At 47.5% G+C, this 12,563-nt stretch overlaps 1 protein-coding gene across 9 annotated transcripts in view; it reads left to right on the forward strand.

The window, feature by feature from the left end:
• INPP4A (inositol polyphosphate-4-phosphatase type I A) overlaps positions 1-12,563 on the forward strand; it is a 130,855-nt gene that overhangs the window by 56,652 nt on the left and 61,640 nt on the right. For all 9 annotated transcript variants that reach the window (XM_054586165.1, XM_054586175.1, XM_054586184.1 and 6 more), the window contains exons 2-4: positions 9,318-9,388; positions 10,311-10,519; positions 11,173-11,217. In XM_054586165.1, coding sequence (XP_054442140.1) covers positions 10,414-10,519; positions 11,173-11,217 — 151 coding nt within the window. In that variant the 5' untranslated portion in view covers positions 9,318-9,388; positions 10,311-10,413. The remainder of the gene's footprint in view (positions 1-9,317; positions 9,389-10,310; positions 10,520-11,172; positions 11,218-12,563) is intronic.

A 12,563-nucleotide genomic window follows, 5' to 3' on the forward strand; every position in this document is an offset into this window, starting at 1 on the left:
AAGGAAATGACTAAAATATACAGTACTTATAAAAAAAAGAGCAGAGGAACCTTGCTAATCGTGTTAATGTGTCAACTGCAGAAACTAGGTCTTAAGTCACAACTTGCTGGTTCAGGCGTCAGTGAATTTCCCATTCTAGTCTCCCACTGAAATACACTACTTCTGTACAATATTTATGGAAGCTCCTTCTCCACTATCAGAAATACAGAACATCATATATATATTTTTTAACTTTAGTATTAGTTGGTATTGTTGACCAGGTTTTGTCTGTTTATCCTGTTCACAAATTTTCATGTTTTTTAAATGTTTATTTTGAAATATTTTGATAAAAATATTTGCAGTATTTTTTTAAGGAGCTTAATTTCAGCTTAGGAAGAGAAAACCAAGCACGAATGATGGTAAAAAAGAAGCTGCTTCCATCCCAAAGTTCTCTCTTTTGCCTTCCCTGGGAAGATTCATTCCTCTCAGGTATCTAGTGTTGTAGTGTTGTTTAGTGTGGAAGCTGGAGATGGGTGTCAGAGAGCAAGGAACTGGAGGGGCGCTTTTACAGACTGTGGGTGGGGACAGAGATGGAAATCGTATTCAGTGTTGAATTCTTGGGTATGAAATGGTTTCTTCCGGGGGAGTCTATTAAAGAGATGGAGGGAGGAAACTAATATTTTAATAAACATTGTAAGGTTAAAACAATATGTTTGAAAGGGCTTGTAAAATGAGGGACTCTACAAGTGTAAAAGATTGCATCTTTTATTAGTATTTGTAGATGAATGAATGCGCCCTGTGCACTGTTTTGCACAAATATTGGACTAGTGAGGCCTGATTTCAGGGCCTGAGTTCCTTCTGTAGCTCATGACCTTGAAAAAGCCTGTCTACCATTGTTAGCCTGGCTCCTGTCTGCAGATACCCACCCAGCAGTTCTGTGTGAGGATGACGAAGCGAGCCAGAGGACATGGAGGGCATTTGCGAGCTGTGTTGTTTTGGCTCATGTGCTTCTTTCCCAGCGAGGCATCCTACCTGAGATGGCCTTTAGAGCGGTGTTTCATTCTGTGGAGACCTGATGAGGTTGGTGAGTGGCCAGAGGCATCTTAGACTCTTCTTCTTGGTGTTCTCCCACAGGCTGGACTCATCATGAGAAATTTGATCCTTTAGGTGAACCGGCAGCAGATAGTGGGAGCATAGCGCCCTAAACAGGCTGAGGAGAGGAAGGATGGTGGGAAAGAGATGGCCTCCCTTCACAAAGGAAGTGTCACGCGTGTCATCTTGCGTTTGCCACTTACTGTGGTTCTCTCTATGGGTGCTCCACCTCAGGGACTCCAGGAAGTAGCCAGGTTTCCAGTCTTGCATTTTTCACATGGCAAACCACAAGGCTGTCTTTTGTACTTTTTCTCTATAACTTTCTTGATTTCATGCAAAAGAGCAAGAACATGTGTAGGTCCTGCTGCCTGGGGTCCTTCGGCCCCTGCTTATAGTGTAGGGGTATCGCCATATGCCCACTCCTATGCCCAACTTAACAACTCATTTTTCTGGAGAATGGTGGTTGCTGGCCACTGTTATTTTGACCAGATAGCTGCTGAGTGGACCAAAGTGGCCATTGTGGGCATTAGCGGCCCCAGGCCAGGCTGGAGAGGAGCGGAGCGGAAGGTGAGGTGGGCGAGGCCTTTGGAGTCCTCAGGGTTATGCTGTGTGAAGGTCTCTGTACAACAGCCCGCCCTTGACATTAATTAGTATAAATGTGAGTCCATTGGTGCTAGAGTTTTGCTTGTGATTAAATCATAGATCTCTTAGATTTATTGTCATTTCAGAGCTCCAAGAAAAAAAGAGTTTATACCTAATTTTATGTTTACGTTATCTGTTTTAAAAAATATAGAAAATATTTAGTTGACACTAGGAGTTCTTTGACTTTCCTCTTAAAGTTTAAGAAACACTTGCTGTAGGTTTTCTCCACTGGGCACTAAACGTTGTGGTGAATTGAGATGGTTATGTTCGATCTCCCCTGTCCCTTTTGTGGGCGCTCTCCCCCACCACACCCGGCCTCATGGGAGCATCTGCTGCTCCGTGACCGCAGTCCTCCAGCCAGGGGGCACTTGGCCTGAGCTTGGCCCTTGGACTACTTTTGCCAGGAAGAGCTGGACTAAAGACTCAGAGAGAATCCACATTTGTCCCCTTCCATGGCCAGAGATAGAGAGTTTAAAGCTGGGGCCTGCTGGCGGCCTCGTGTCCACAATGTACACAGACAGTTTCATTTGCAGAGTGCAGGGATGGGGAAGGATGATGTGGGTAAGCAGAGCGGAGTCTAGAAGAGTCATCTCTGCTACTGACATTGGGGTCCATCATCCATATTCCTGCTCAAGTTCTGTCAGCCAGCCAGAGCCTTTATGACAAATATGCCTTTCTGCTGAAACACATCTGAGCTGGGTTCTCCGACTGGCAGCACAGGTGTACCGGCTGCCAAGTTTGGTGCTTTGGTATAGCAGGATAGCAGGAGTACCGAGGACTTGCCCTCACCGTGACCACCTCATCACCGCACCATCAGGACAAGGCAGAGGGGCTTGCTGCAGCTGGGGTGTAGGTCACCGCCGCTGGGCGGCACCCTCTCTTTGCCCTATAATCCTGAGGAGCCTTGAGCAGCTGTGGCCACACCCACACTTGCCATCCTCTTGGCTGAAAGGATAGACCATTCCCAAAGGGGAAGGCGGAGAGAAATGGAGGCTGGGTTGGCATCTGCCCTGATGGCTGGGTGCCATCAGCTTTCACTTGGCCAACTTTGAGTGGGGAAGGCAGAAGCAGGCAGCAGGCCAGGCTGTACAGCTCTGGTTCGGGTGGAAAAAGGTAGGGGATGAGGAAGAACAGTCTCAGGCAATGAGTGCGGCACAACTGTCCTAGAGGAGACAGAGTTCCTTTCTGGCTGCAGCTCCTGGAACGAAGGTCTGAGTAAATGCCTTGTGGGTGATGGCATCTGGGTCTGCAACACTCTCCTTCTTGGTGGTGAGGCCTTTACGGGGCCCCACTCAGGAATAAGCTGACCCACAGGGCACAGAGATGCTGTTGTCCTCATCTCTGGCTCTCAGTCGTCTGGGACAGCATGTCTTCATTAGCAAAGAGAGTTGATAAATACTGAATGGTTTCCTCAGTCCTTTTACACACCTGTCGGAAGCTTCTGTGGCACTATCAAGTCTTCCTGGTCAACATCTAGGCGGACTTTCAGTTAATTATGGGAGGGTTTCAAGTGACAATGGAGCAGGACATGATACTTGTGACAGTCGTGGACACTGCTCGGAGAGAGAGGGGCGGCATTGACACTGGTGTGCATTGTCTCCAGCACAAAACAGGCAGCTCTCACAGGGACTGGCACGCCCGGTGCAGCGGTTCCATTATCTTGGTCAGTGGTGTTCCGGGAATTTATGTGGTAATTGACAAATGAATCCCGGTACATAGCAACACTGGGTTGACTCACCCCAAGAGTTAGCCTCCAGAATCCCTTGTGCTAGCTCCCTGGTGACCCTGCCCAGCAAGCGGGAAGCCGCAGGTCAGCCCTTCTCACAGGGAAGGTTCCAAAAGTGGCTTGAGTAGCACCAGTGTGACCCTCAGCTTATCCATTACTCCTGTTTTGTTTCATTTTTTTAATCCTCACCCAGATGATATGTTTATTGATTTTGAGAGAGAGGGAGGGAGGGAGACGGATGGGGGAGAAGAGAGAAAGAGGCGGGGGGCGGGGAGAGAGAGAGAATCGATTGGTTGCCCCCAGTACGCACCCTGACCGGGGACGGAACCTGCAGGCCTTTGGTGTGTGGGAAAACACTCCAATGAGCTGAGCCACCCAGCCAGGGCAGTCTCTCCTGTTCGTTACATTTCCTGTCATGTGTTTCTAGCCCAAGCCTTTCGTTCATCTTTGCATCCCTAAGGCCTGGTCCGTGAGAGACCTTGACTGTTTGTTGAGGAGATCACCAGTTTATGGAGAAGAAACAGCATGAGAAAGTGTGGGTGGTAAAGAAGAGTGGTCAAGGGGTGGGAGGGCAGCCCAAGGACACCCACCCGCCACAGCTGCTGCTGACACCTCCCTGACATCTCTCTCGTCTCCCAGATGCCAGCACCCAGACACTGGTCCTGCACCCACATTACTCAGTAGGAGCACTTTTAAAGACTTTTTAAGGGTGACTTATTTTCCCAGTGGTTCCTGTAGAAAACCCCCAAAAGGTTCATGGTTTGTAGGTGAAACACCAGGGGCCCAATTGCAGTTTTAAACCGACTATCCCGAGGAGGTCTTAGAGAAGTTGATTTTGAGGAGATAGAGGAGGGGGACTCAAAAACCCTGGGGTTTATTTATAAAAAATTGTGTATTCTTACACGTTTAAACTTCAGTCACCTTCAAAGTACTCTCCATATGATGCAGTGCACCCATCAGGACATTTTTTCCTCTGCTCAAAACAGTTTTTGAACGTGACAGTTTTGATGCCTTTTAGTGCTTCTGCCATTATTTGCTTCATCTCTTCCACATCAGCAAAACGTTTCCCTTTGAGGACTTTTTGCATACAGGGAAACAAAAGTCACTCTCTCAGGGCCAGATTGGGTGATAGGGAGGGTGGGGCATGGGGGTCGTGCTATTCTTGGTCAAAAACTGCTGAACACTCAGTGTGACATGGGCAGGTGCCCTTGTAAATCACCCACCGTGAAATGGACAAATGTGTTGAGTCTTCAAAAAAAATTTACTGAAGCCAACCGCAGCCTCTCCCGACAGTGCCAGCTGGTACGGTGATACAGATGGGTTCCTAGAACACTCACCTAGCAGGGGAAGCCTGTATTACAAGGGGCCCACACTCCAGAAGACAATTCCATTTTGGGGGGTGTTCTGCCTCATAGGTGAGAGAGCTGCCTCTCAGATGACCTTGAGGGTTGCCGGCTGCGGAGAGCTCAGCAGCAGGGAGGTCAGGGCTGGAGCCAGTGCTGTGCGGAGACAGAGCAGGGGCTGTGGAGGGACTGGTCAGACGCCAGGGACGGGGGGCTGGAGTGCCGACATGGGCTGAAGTCTGAATCTCTGGGAAGATAGAGTCAACAAAGTAGCTTGTGTGTGGGGTGTGAGAGGAAGAGGAGGCCAGTAGGCAGCACTGATTTTTGTCTCTTGGCTGGAGCAGGTGGAAGGATGGAATTGCCAGTGACTGACATGGGGAAACTGAGGGTCTAGGGGAGAAGCTGGAACAGTCTGGGCTTGTCCTACCCAGGAGCACTTGGCCTGCCCAGCATTTTAGATGGACCCCATGGCCCACCCAAGGGGACTGACTTCTCCCCTTGGAGTCCCAGATGTGCATTTGATTCTGGGGTAAGGCATTATATTATGTCAGCTACCATATTCATGAAACCAGTCAGACCGGTTACCTAATTAAATTGGGTGGTGAACAGTGTTGCCTGTTCAGTGTCCCTGGCAGAGAATGGGCTCAGGGAAGTGGGAAGCAGGAGTGACTGCCTGCTGAGCTCAGGCCCATTGGGACCCCGGGTGGGTTGCTTGTGCCTGCCAGTGAGAATGTGCACCGACTACCGCACATTTCTTGTGTTCCTGGGCATGACTTCTAAGGCCCACGGGTGTCCTGCCCTGAAACCCTAGCAGGCGGGACTGATGCTGCAGCGTGCTCACTGTTAGTGTTGGAGTCGAGTTCGGCTCAGTGAGCCTCTCTCCTCACCGAGGCCCCATGTGGGCACACGGAGCAGGAAGTAGCAGGGAGCTGGTTCATGGCTCGGAAGGGAAGGAGGAAGCAGGCCTCAGTATAGGCTTTTTCCTGCCCTGTTGAGAAAGGGCTGGAGAGTTATCTGTTGGGTGTCTGGGCAGGAGGAAAGAGCCAGATGCTGGTGAGCAAATACAGTTGCCACAGATGTTGGCAGTTTGTTTACTGGTGTTTGTCAGAAAACCTGATCCTTGCACCAGAAGGGTATGGGAGAAGCAAAGTGTTAAGTGTGGCATTCCTAAGACACAAGGTCCTAGCTGGTCATCCCTGGTCACACAAGAAGGGATGGACCACTGGCCATATTGGGGCGCCTCCAGGAAGAACGGCTGTGGGCTCTGGGTCTGTGTGCAGGATGGGCTTCGTGCCAGGGGCGCAGCCGTCTCTCAGGTTTTACTAGCAGTGGCGTTTGGTGCCAGTGAGCAGTGCGATGCCTCACCGCTAAGCGATCATAGCTGTCCTGGATTTAGGGGTTTTAGAGAAAACTCTTCCTCTTTCTGACTCCTGAAGTAGCCGCCTCCTCGGGGCTTCCTGATCCGTGCTGTGACTCACTCAGCCTTTCTCATCCAACTTTCTCTGTCATGCTGCCTGAGTTAGGAGAGCAGAGGCCCAGGGAAGGTTTGCTGTGAGTCTTTTGGCTCCCACAGCGACAGCAACAGGGCAAGTTAGGCTACAAAGGACAGGGAGAATGGCCCCGGCTGTACTTGGGCTTTTTGCTGTGGGTTGTTTCTCATAGTTCATCCCGTACCTTCATGTGACCTTGAGAAAGTCAGCCACCCAGCCTGGACTTCTGTGCCTCATCTGTGCATCTCCTTTTTAAGATGACTTTCAGAAGAACCCCAGTGTGTGTGATGGATAAAAGTGGGGCTCTGTGGTTAGCCCTCCATAGAGGTTACTGATGCCCCCAGAACCCCTGCCTAGTCTGAGGTTTCTTGTTCTCTGGAGAAGCTTCTGACCATCATCACCTACCCTCACGGAGCCTGTGTGAGTCACACTGTCCTTCTGTGCCGTGCTTGTGCCTCCTCTGCCATCATCTGCCTGCCTCCACACGGGTGGAAGGGACATTTCTGGGTTTGCTGTTGACTTGATGTCCTGTGTCCTATTGTCCAAAGGGACCACGTGTCCCTCACAGAGTGAGGAGGAGGCCATTAGTTTCATGAGCGCTTCCTTTTTTTCGTTCCTCCCCCGCCCCCATCCCAGTCCTCTAAAGAGCTCCCCACACCCTCTGTCCTCTTTATTTTTAGTGTAGTTTTGCTTCTAATGAGCTTCAATCTTCAAATGAGGAGAAAAATGAGGACCGGGGGAATATAGAAATCCTTGGTGAATTACCTTAAATTAATGAGACTAATAGAATGGGATCAAGCTCAGCTGTGCAAATTAGCTTTCTCTTCTGGGTCTTGGTGACTTAAATTGTAGATTCTAATTAAATGCCCCAAAATAACCACAAAATCGTCTATGATCTGTGAACTCTATCAAGTATAAAATTACTCTCTAGATGTTCCCCTTTAAGCATTCTATCCCCAGAATCTCATAACGCCTGTAATACTAACCCTTCTCCTAGGGGGAAGGGGCACATGGGTAGAGTGGTCAGGGACCCTGCAAGGGGAGGGAGGAAGGGAGGATGGAGCCTTTCTTGGGCTATTGAGATGTTAGGGTACAGATATAGTCCTCTGTTAGGTGGCATGTCTCTGCTGTTCCAACTGAAGAGGGGTGGTGGCTGTAACTTCATGAACAAGCTGGGAGAAGGTTCAGGAGAGAAGACGAGCGCCTTCCTCTGGCTGATTCATTTCCAGGGTGCCACCTTCACCTCCGGCCGGCATGGGATGCAGCCTGCAGTGCTGCAAGGGGATGACAGTGAGCCAAGAAAGGGAGCAAGCGGTTTCCTGCAGCCATGCCCCAGACCTGGCCGGTGTCTTGGTGTGGTCTCCTGCTGGCCCTCTGCTGCTGTATCACATCTTTTTAAGGGCTATAACCAGAGCACAGTTGGAATAGTCCATTAAAAACCCACATGATGCAAAACTGACATAAACATTTTCTCATACTGTGCTGTCTTTATTGTAGCCATTGACAAAATTAAGCTTTTTATAGAGGTATAAAAATAATTGGTGTGCAGCTCAATGAGTGCCACACAGTAAATTCACTCATGGAACCCAGACTGGGAGACAAAACCCCCCAAGCCTTCTCACACCCCCTCCATTCCCCATCAGCACTTGCCTCGCAGAGGGACCACCATCCAGACTTAAACATCACACTCATGTGGCTGTGCCTGACCCTCATAGGAATGCAGTTGCCTGGATGCACTCTCTGTGTCTGGCTCCTCCCCTTGTCCTTGTTTCTAGGAGTTGTCTGTGTTATTTTGTCCATTCTCCTGTTGATAGACGTTTGGATTGTTTCTGGTTTTTGACTGATAAGAATGTTACTGCTGTAAATATTCTTCACACATCTTGGGGGGGAATATATGTATACCTTTCTGTTAGCAATTCCAAATCATAGGGTGGATGTGTGTTCAGTTTGAGTAGATACTGTGATTACCCTTTACTCCTCCAGCTGTTTGTCTGGCTCCATTATTCCACATCCTTCTAACACTTGCTATTGCCTGCCTTTTTGTTGAAGCTATTCTAGTAGGTGTGCAGATGTAGCTTATGGTTATGATTTGCATTTTCCTGATGACTAATGAGATTGAAGAACTTTTCATATTTTTATTGACTTTATTATGATCATGTGAACAGCCGTACAATAGTGTGTCTTGTAGGTGTTAAAGAATGGACTCACTTGTAGTTGGGCATTTAGGTTGGCTTTGCCGATTGTCATTGTTAAGTAATGCAGCAATAAGCATCTTTGGTTTATTGGTGAGAATGTTGTAGACAAATTTTGATAAATAATGTCAGATTGCTAATGTCAAAATGCTTGTACCACTCTGAAATGGTATCAGCAATACAGGAGAGCCCCATAGAATTTACCCTAGGGTCTGCCAACAAAGCATATTCTCCATAGAACAACAAACCACTTTTGGAAGACTAATTTAGGGAATATAGATGTGGTGAGCATTACTGTAAGTATTATGAGCGAGTTTGGTCACTTTTCAAAATGTTTACCATGTGTTTACTGTTTTATGAATTCTTACCTTTTGCTACTTGGATTTTTAGTGAGTTTTTAAAAATTAATTTGTACATTTCAAATTAACAGATATTAGTACTGCAAGTACTTTCCCATTTTTATCACATATTTTTCTTTTTTTAAAGATTTTAGGGGTGGGGGAGAATGTGTGGTTGTTCTCATGTACCCCCTGCTGAGGAGCTGGCCTGCAACCCAGGGATGTGCTCTGACTGGGAATCAAACTGGTGACTCATCGGTTTGCAGGCCAACGCTCAATCCACTGAGCCACACCAGCCAGGGCTTTATCACATATTTTTGACTGTATGCCTTTGAGGTTAGTAAACTAATGAATCTTCCCTTTGGCTAGATTGGTGTGTGGAGCTCAAAGGAACTGCGGTAGCTTTTGGCTTCCCCATATTTCTAGGTATCAGAATTATAACATACGTGTTATCTGTTCACAGGAACTCCGTGTTTGTTGACCAACTTGTTAAATTTATAATTTTTTATTTTTAGATGATGGATGTAGACGTGCTTCTATGAAGAAATGCCACGTGTCTCTACTGATCCAAGAACAAATATGTCCAGTGAGTTACTGGGTGAATTCACTCAAGAGTGGGAGCACAGGCCCTTCAGAGACAGAGATGCTGACACACTTGGAGCAGGCAGGGGTGTCTGGATATTGGAGGCTATGGAAAGGGGTGTTTTAAACCGGCCTTCTTGCTCAGTCTAATTTTCTTAACTTCTAAAGTGTGGTTCCTTCTAGAGACAGCTGGAATGACAGAGTATAGGGTTGGAAAAATGTGAAACTCACTTCTTGCTGCTTTCCCCACTTAGAGTGGAGTGGGAGTTCTGTGCTGTTTGATCTGTGCTGTTTGCAGTGCTGTCGCTGCAGTGGCTGTTTTCACAGGGAAGTCCATTCCCACAGCACAGCACTGCCCACTTTAGTTAGGCATAGGTTATCACGCACGCATGTGTGTTCTGTGGGAAACAAAGCCCAGGACTGAGTCCCACATGAGGTTTCTGTAGTTCTGGCAAGGAAGAGGGCAAGGGTGGAGGACATGTGCCTTTGTCTCCTCAATGCTCGCCATGCTGCTGTCCTTCTGACAGAGGTCGTAGTGAATTGGTTTAAAATTTAATAAAATTCTATGAGGCCTGCCAATGGAAAAGCATAAAAATAAAGCAAACAAGAAAATCTCAAAAGCCATATTTTATGATTCATTATAAACCATCATTTAATGTGGCATATCTTTATTGGAGGGAACACGGTTTCTGTCTGGGATCCTACAGACATGCCGTGTGCGTATGTGTGTGACAGCGTGCTGGGGAGTGCACAGGAAGAGGTGACTGAATAGACCTAGACCATCAGAGTCTTTACTCAGCCCTGGCTTGCTGGGACCCGGGCTTTGCTGCATCTGCTAACGTTAGATCACAGACTCTCCACGACTGCACAGTGTCTTTCTGCCACCATCTCTGTGCTTCTCACCAGTGTTTGTTTCTGTTTCTCAGGCCTACTGCCACCTTAGGGGACTAGGGTGGAGTGACAGCTCTTCCCAGGAAATCAGGCATCGTCTGACCGAGGAGCAGGAAGCACATCATCACCAATGACAGCATGACAACAAGAGAGCACAGCCCTCGCCATGGTGCCAGGGCCCGTGCAATGCAGCGGGCTTCCACCATCGATGTGGCAGCTGACATGCTTGGTCTCTCTCTGGCAGGTGAGCCTCATGGGTCTTGAACCCAGCTCCTGGTGGGTCCCACACTGCGGCAGCTCTGAGAGGGCCAAACGTACCTGCTGGGGCAGCTGGTGGGTGGCCAATATGAGCCCCTCGACTGCCCCAGGTTGGCACCCTCTGCTCGAGTCGGAATAGGAAGGGGAAAGTCAGCACTCTTCCTGAGAAGCGCCTCTACTGGAACCAGCCTGCTGTCAGATTTCCAGTTTGGGGGGCTGGTTTGCCAGGAGATAATGTGGGAATGTCCACAGGGCTGTCTGGCCAGTGCCAGGCCACAGTAAAAGCCTGCCTGTTGCGAGCATACAGACCTGAAAAGGAAGGGGTTTGGACTTGGGGTCTGAGACTTATTAGGAATCTCAAAATAAAATGTTGAGAAAATGAAGAAATCATCTTGCATAACAATTTTGAATGGAAAAATCAAGTGGAATGTTGGAGTTTTTTCCCCCCTTATTTTATTGAGAAATAATTGACACATATCACTTATAAATTTGAGGTGTGCAGCATGATGGTTTGATTTATAAATATTGTGAATTGATTACAAGTATGTTGGGGTTTGTTTGGTTATTTTTTTCATAAAATCTAAAAGCCGGGAAAAGTTGATCAAGGGTGACTTTTTTCTGGCATTTCTTTTTATTCAGGAAATCTACAAGATCCAGATGAACCCATTTTAGAATTCAGCTTAGGTGGGTGTCTTCTAAACTTTTTTTTTAGTTTGTTTTAAAATATATGTTGCTCAGAAAACAAAACACAACCGCCAGCTTGTGTTTGTCTTAGAGAACTTGCTGCTGCCGCCACTGCTGCTGAGGTGTTTTTGAGAAGATGAATCCAGAGGCTGGTGTGGGCTTCCGTGGGTGGGGGGAGCCTGGGGACTGCATGCCTGCAGGGCTAGAGGCGGTGAGCTGCGGTGACAGCCTCTCCTCCCCTACCCTTGTCCCTCTGGGTGGACCCGGGAGGGGTGAGAAAGCAGGGTTTAGGGCCAGCCATGCCACACTGGCCATGAGGCCCCTGTATAATTGAGGTTGGCTTTCTTGCCCTCATTTCCTGCTCAGTGAAGGAAGGTGATGACACCTGCACGCTCTCCCTCTCAGAGAGCATCAGAGAGAGAGAATGGACTAAAATTAGTAGAATGTGCCAGCTCCGGGGTCAGGGAAGTATGGCATTACAGTGGCTTTCCCAGGAGGTTAGAGAGCAAGGTGGGGTGAGCCGAGATGCTTCTTCTCTGGAGTCAGTGCTCTCTGGTGTCCTTTCCCCTTTCCTCATGCTAAGCGTGGTGGTCAGCAGTGGTCAGTGACCTGGCAATAGTGTCCAAGAGGTGATGTGACATAAAAGAAGCACTTCCTGGGGAGTCAGATGACCTGGAATCTAGTCCAGGCTGTGCCAGTAAACCAACTGCTCAGCCTTCAGCCTATGCTTGATTTTGCTGGACATGTGATTATGTAGATCAGTAGCTCATTCCTTCCTTGCTGAGTGGTTGTCCATTGTGTATATGAACCATAGGTTATTCTCCTGCTGATGGACATGTGGGTTATATATAAATTATATTTTATATATTTATTATATATAAATTATAATTTATAGCCTCAAGAGAGAATGGTATGTCCATCCAGCAAGAATGGGATACTCTAAAGAAAAAGAGAACAGTTCAAGAATATGGATAATTTTAGAAATTTAAAATAGGATAGAAAATATTTAAAAATTCAATAAAAGTTGGAAGATATTTAAGGAATTAATCCAGAAAGTAAAATGTTAAAGGCAAAATAGAAAATGGGAGAGAAATTGAAATGGAAAATTAGAGAACATATTTGGGAGGTCCAACACTTAGGAGAAAAAATAGAAAAGAATGTAAAGGGGAGCTTCTGGTCAAGATGGAGGCATAGGTAACCACACCTCACCTCATTGCACAGCCATAAGAAGGAATACAATTAACTTAAAAACAAAAAACACCCAGAACTGCCAAAAAATCACCCAGAAAAACACCCAGACCTGTATGGAAGTCAGGCAACCAAGTATTTAAAGAAGATAAATTCAT

This window comes from Pteronotus mesoamericanus, unplaced genomic scaffold (assembly GCF_021234165.1).
Source record: "Pteronotus mesoamericanus isolate MK-2021 breed Mesoamerican mustached bat unplaced genomic scaffold, CSHL_Meso_final contig_121, whole genome shotgun sequence".
In the NCBI taxonomy this organism is placed as follows: domain Eukaryota; kingdom Metazoa; phylum Chordata; class Mammalia; order Chiroptera; family Mormoopidae; genus Pteronotus; species Pteronotus mesoamericanus.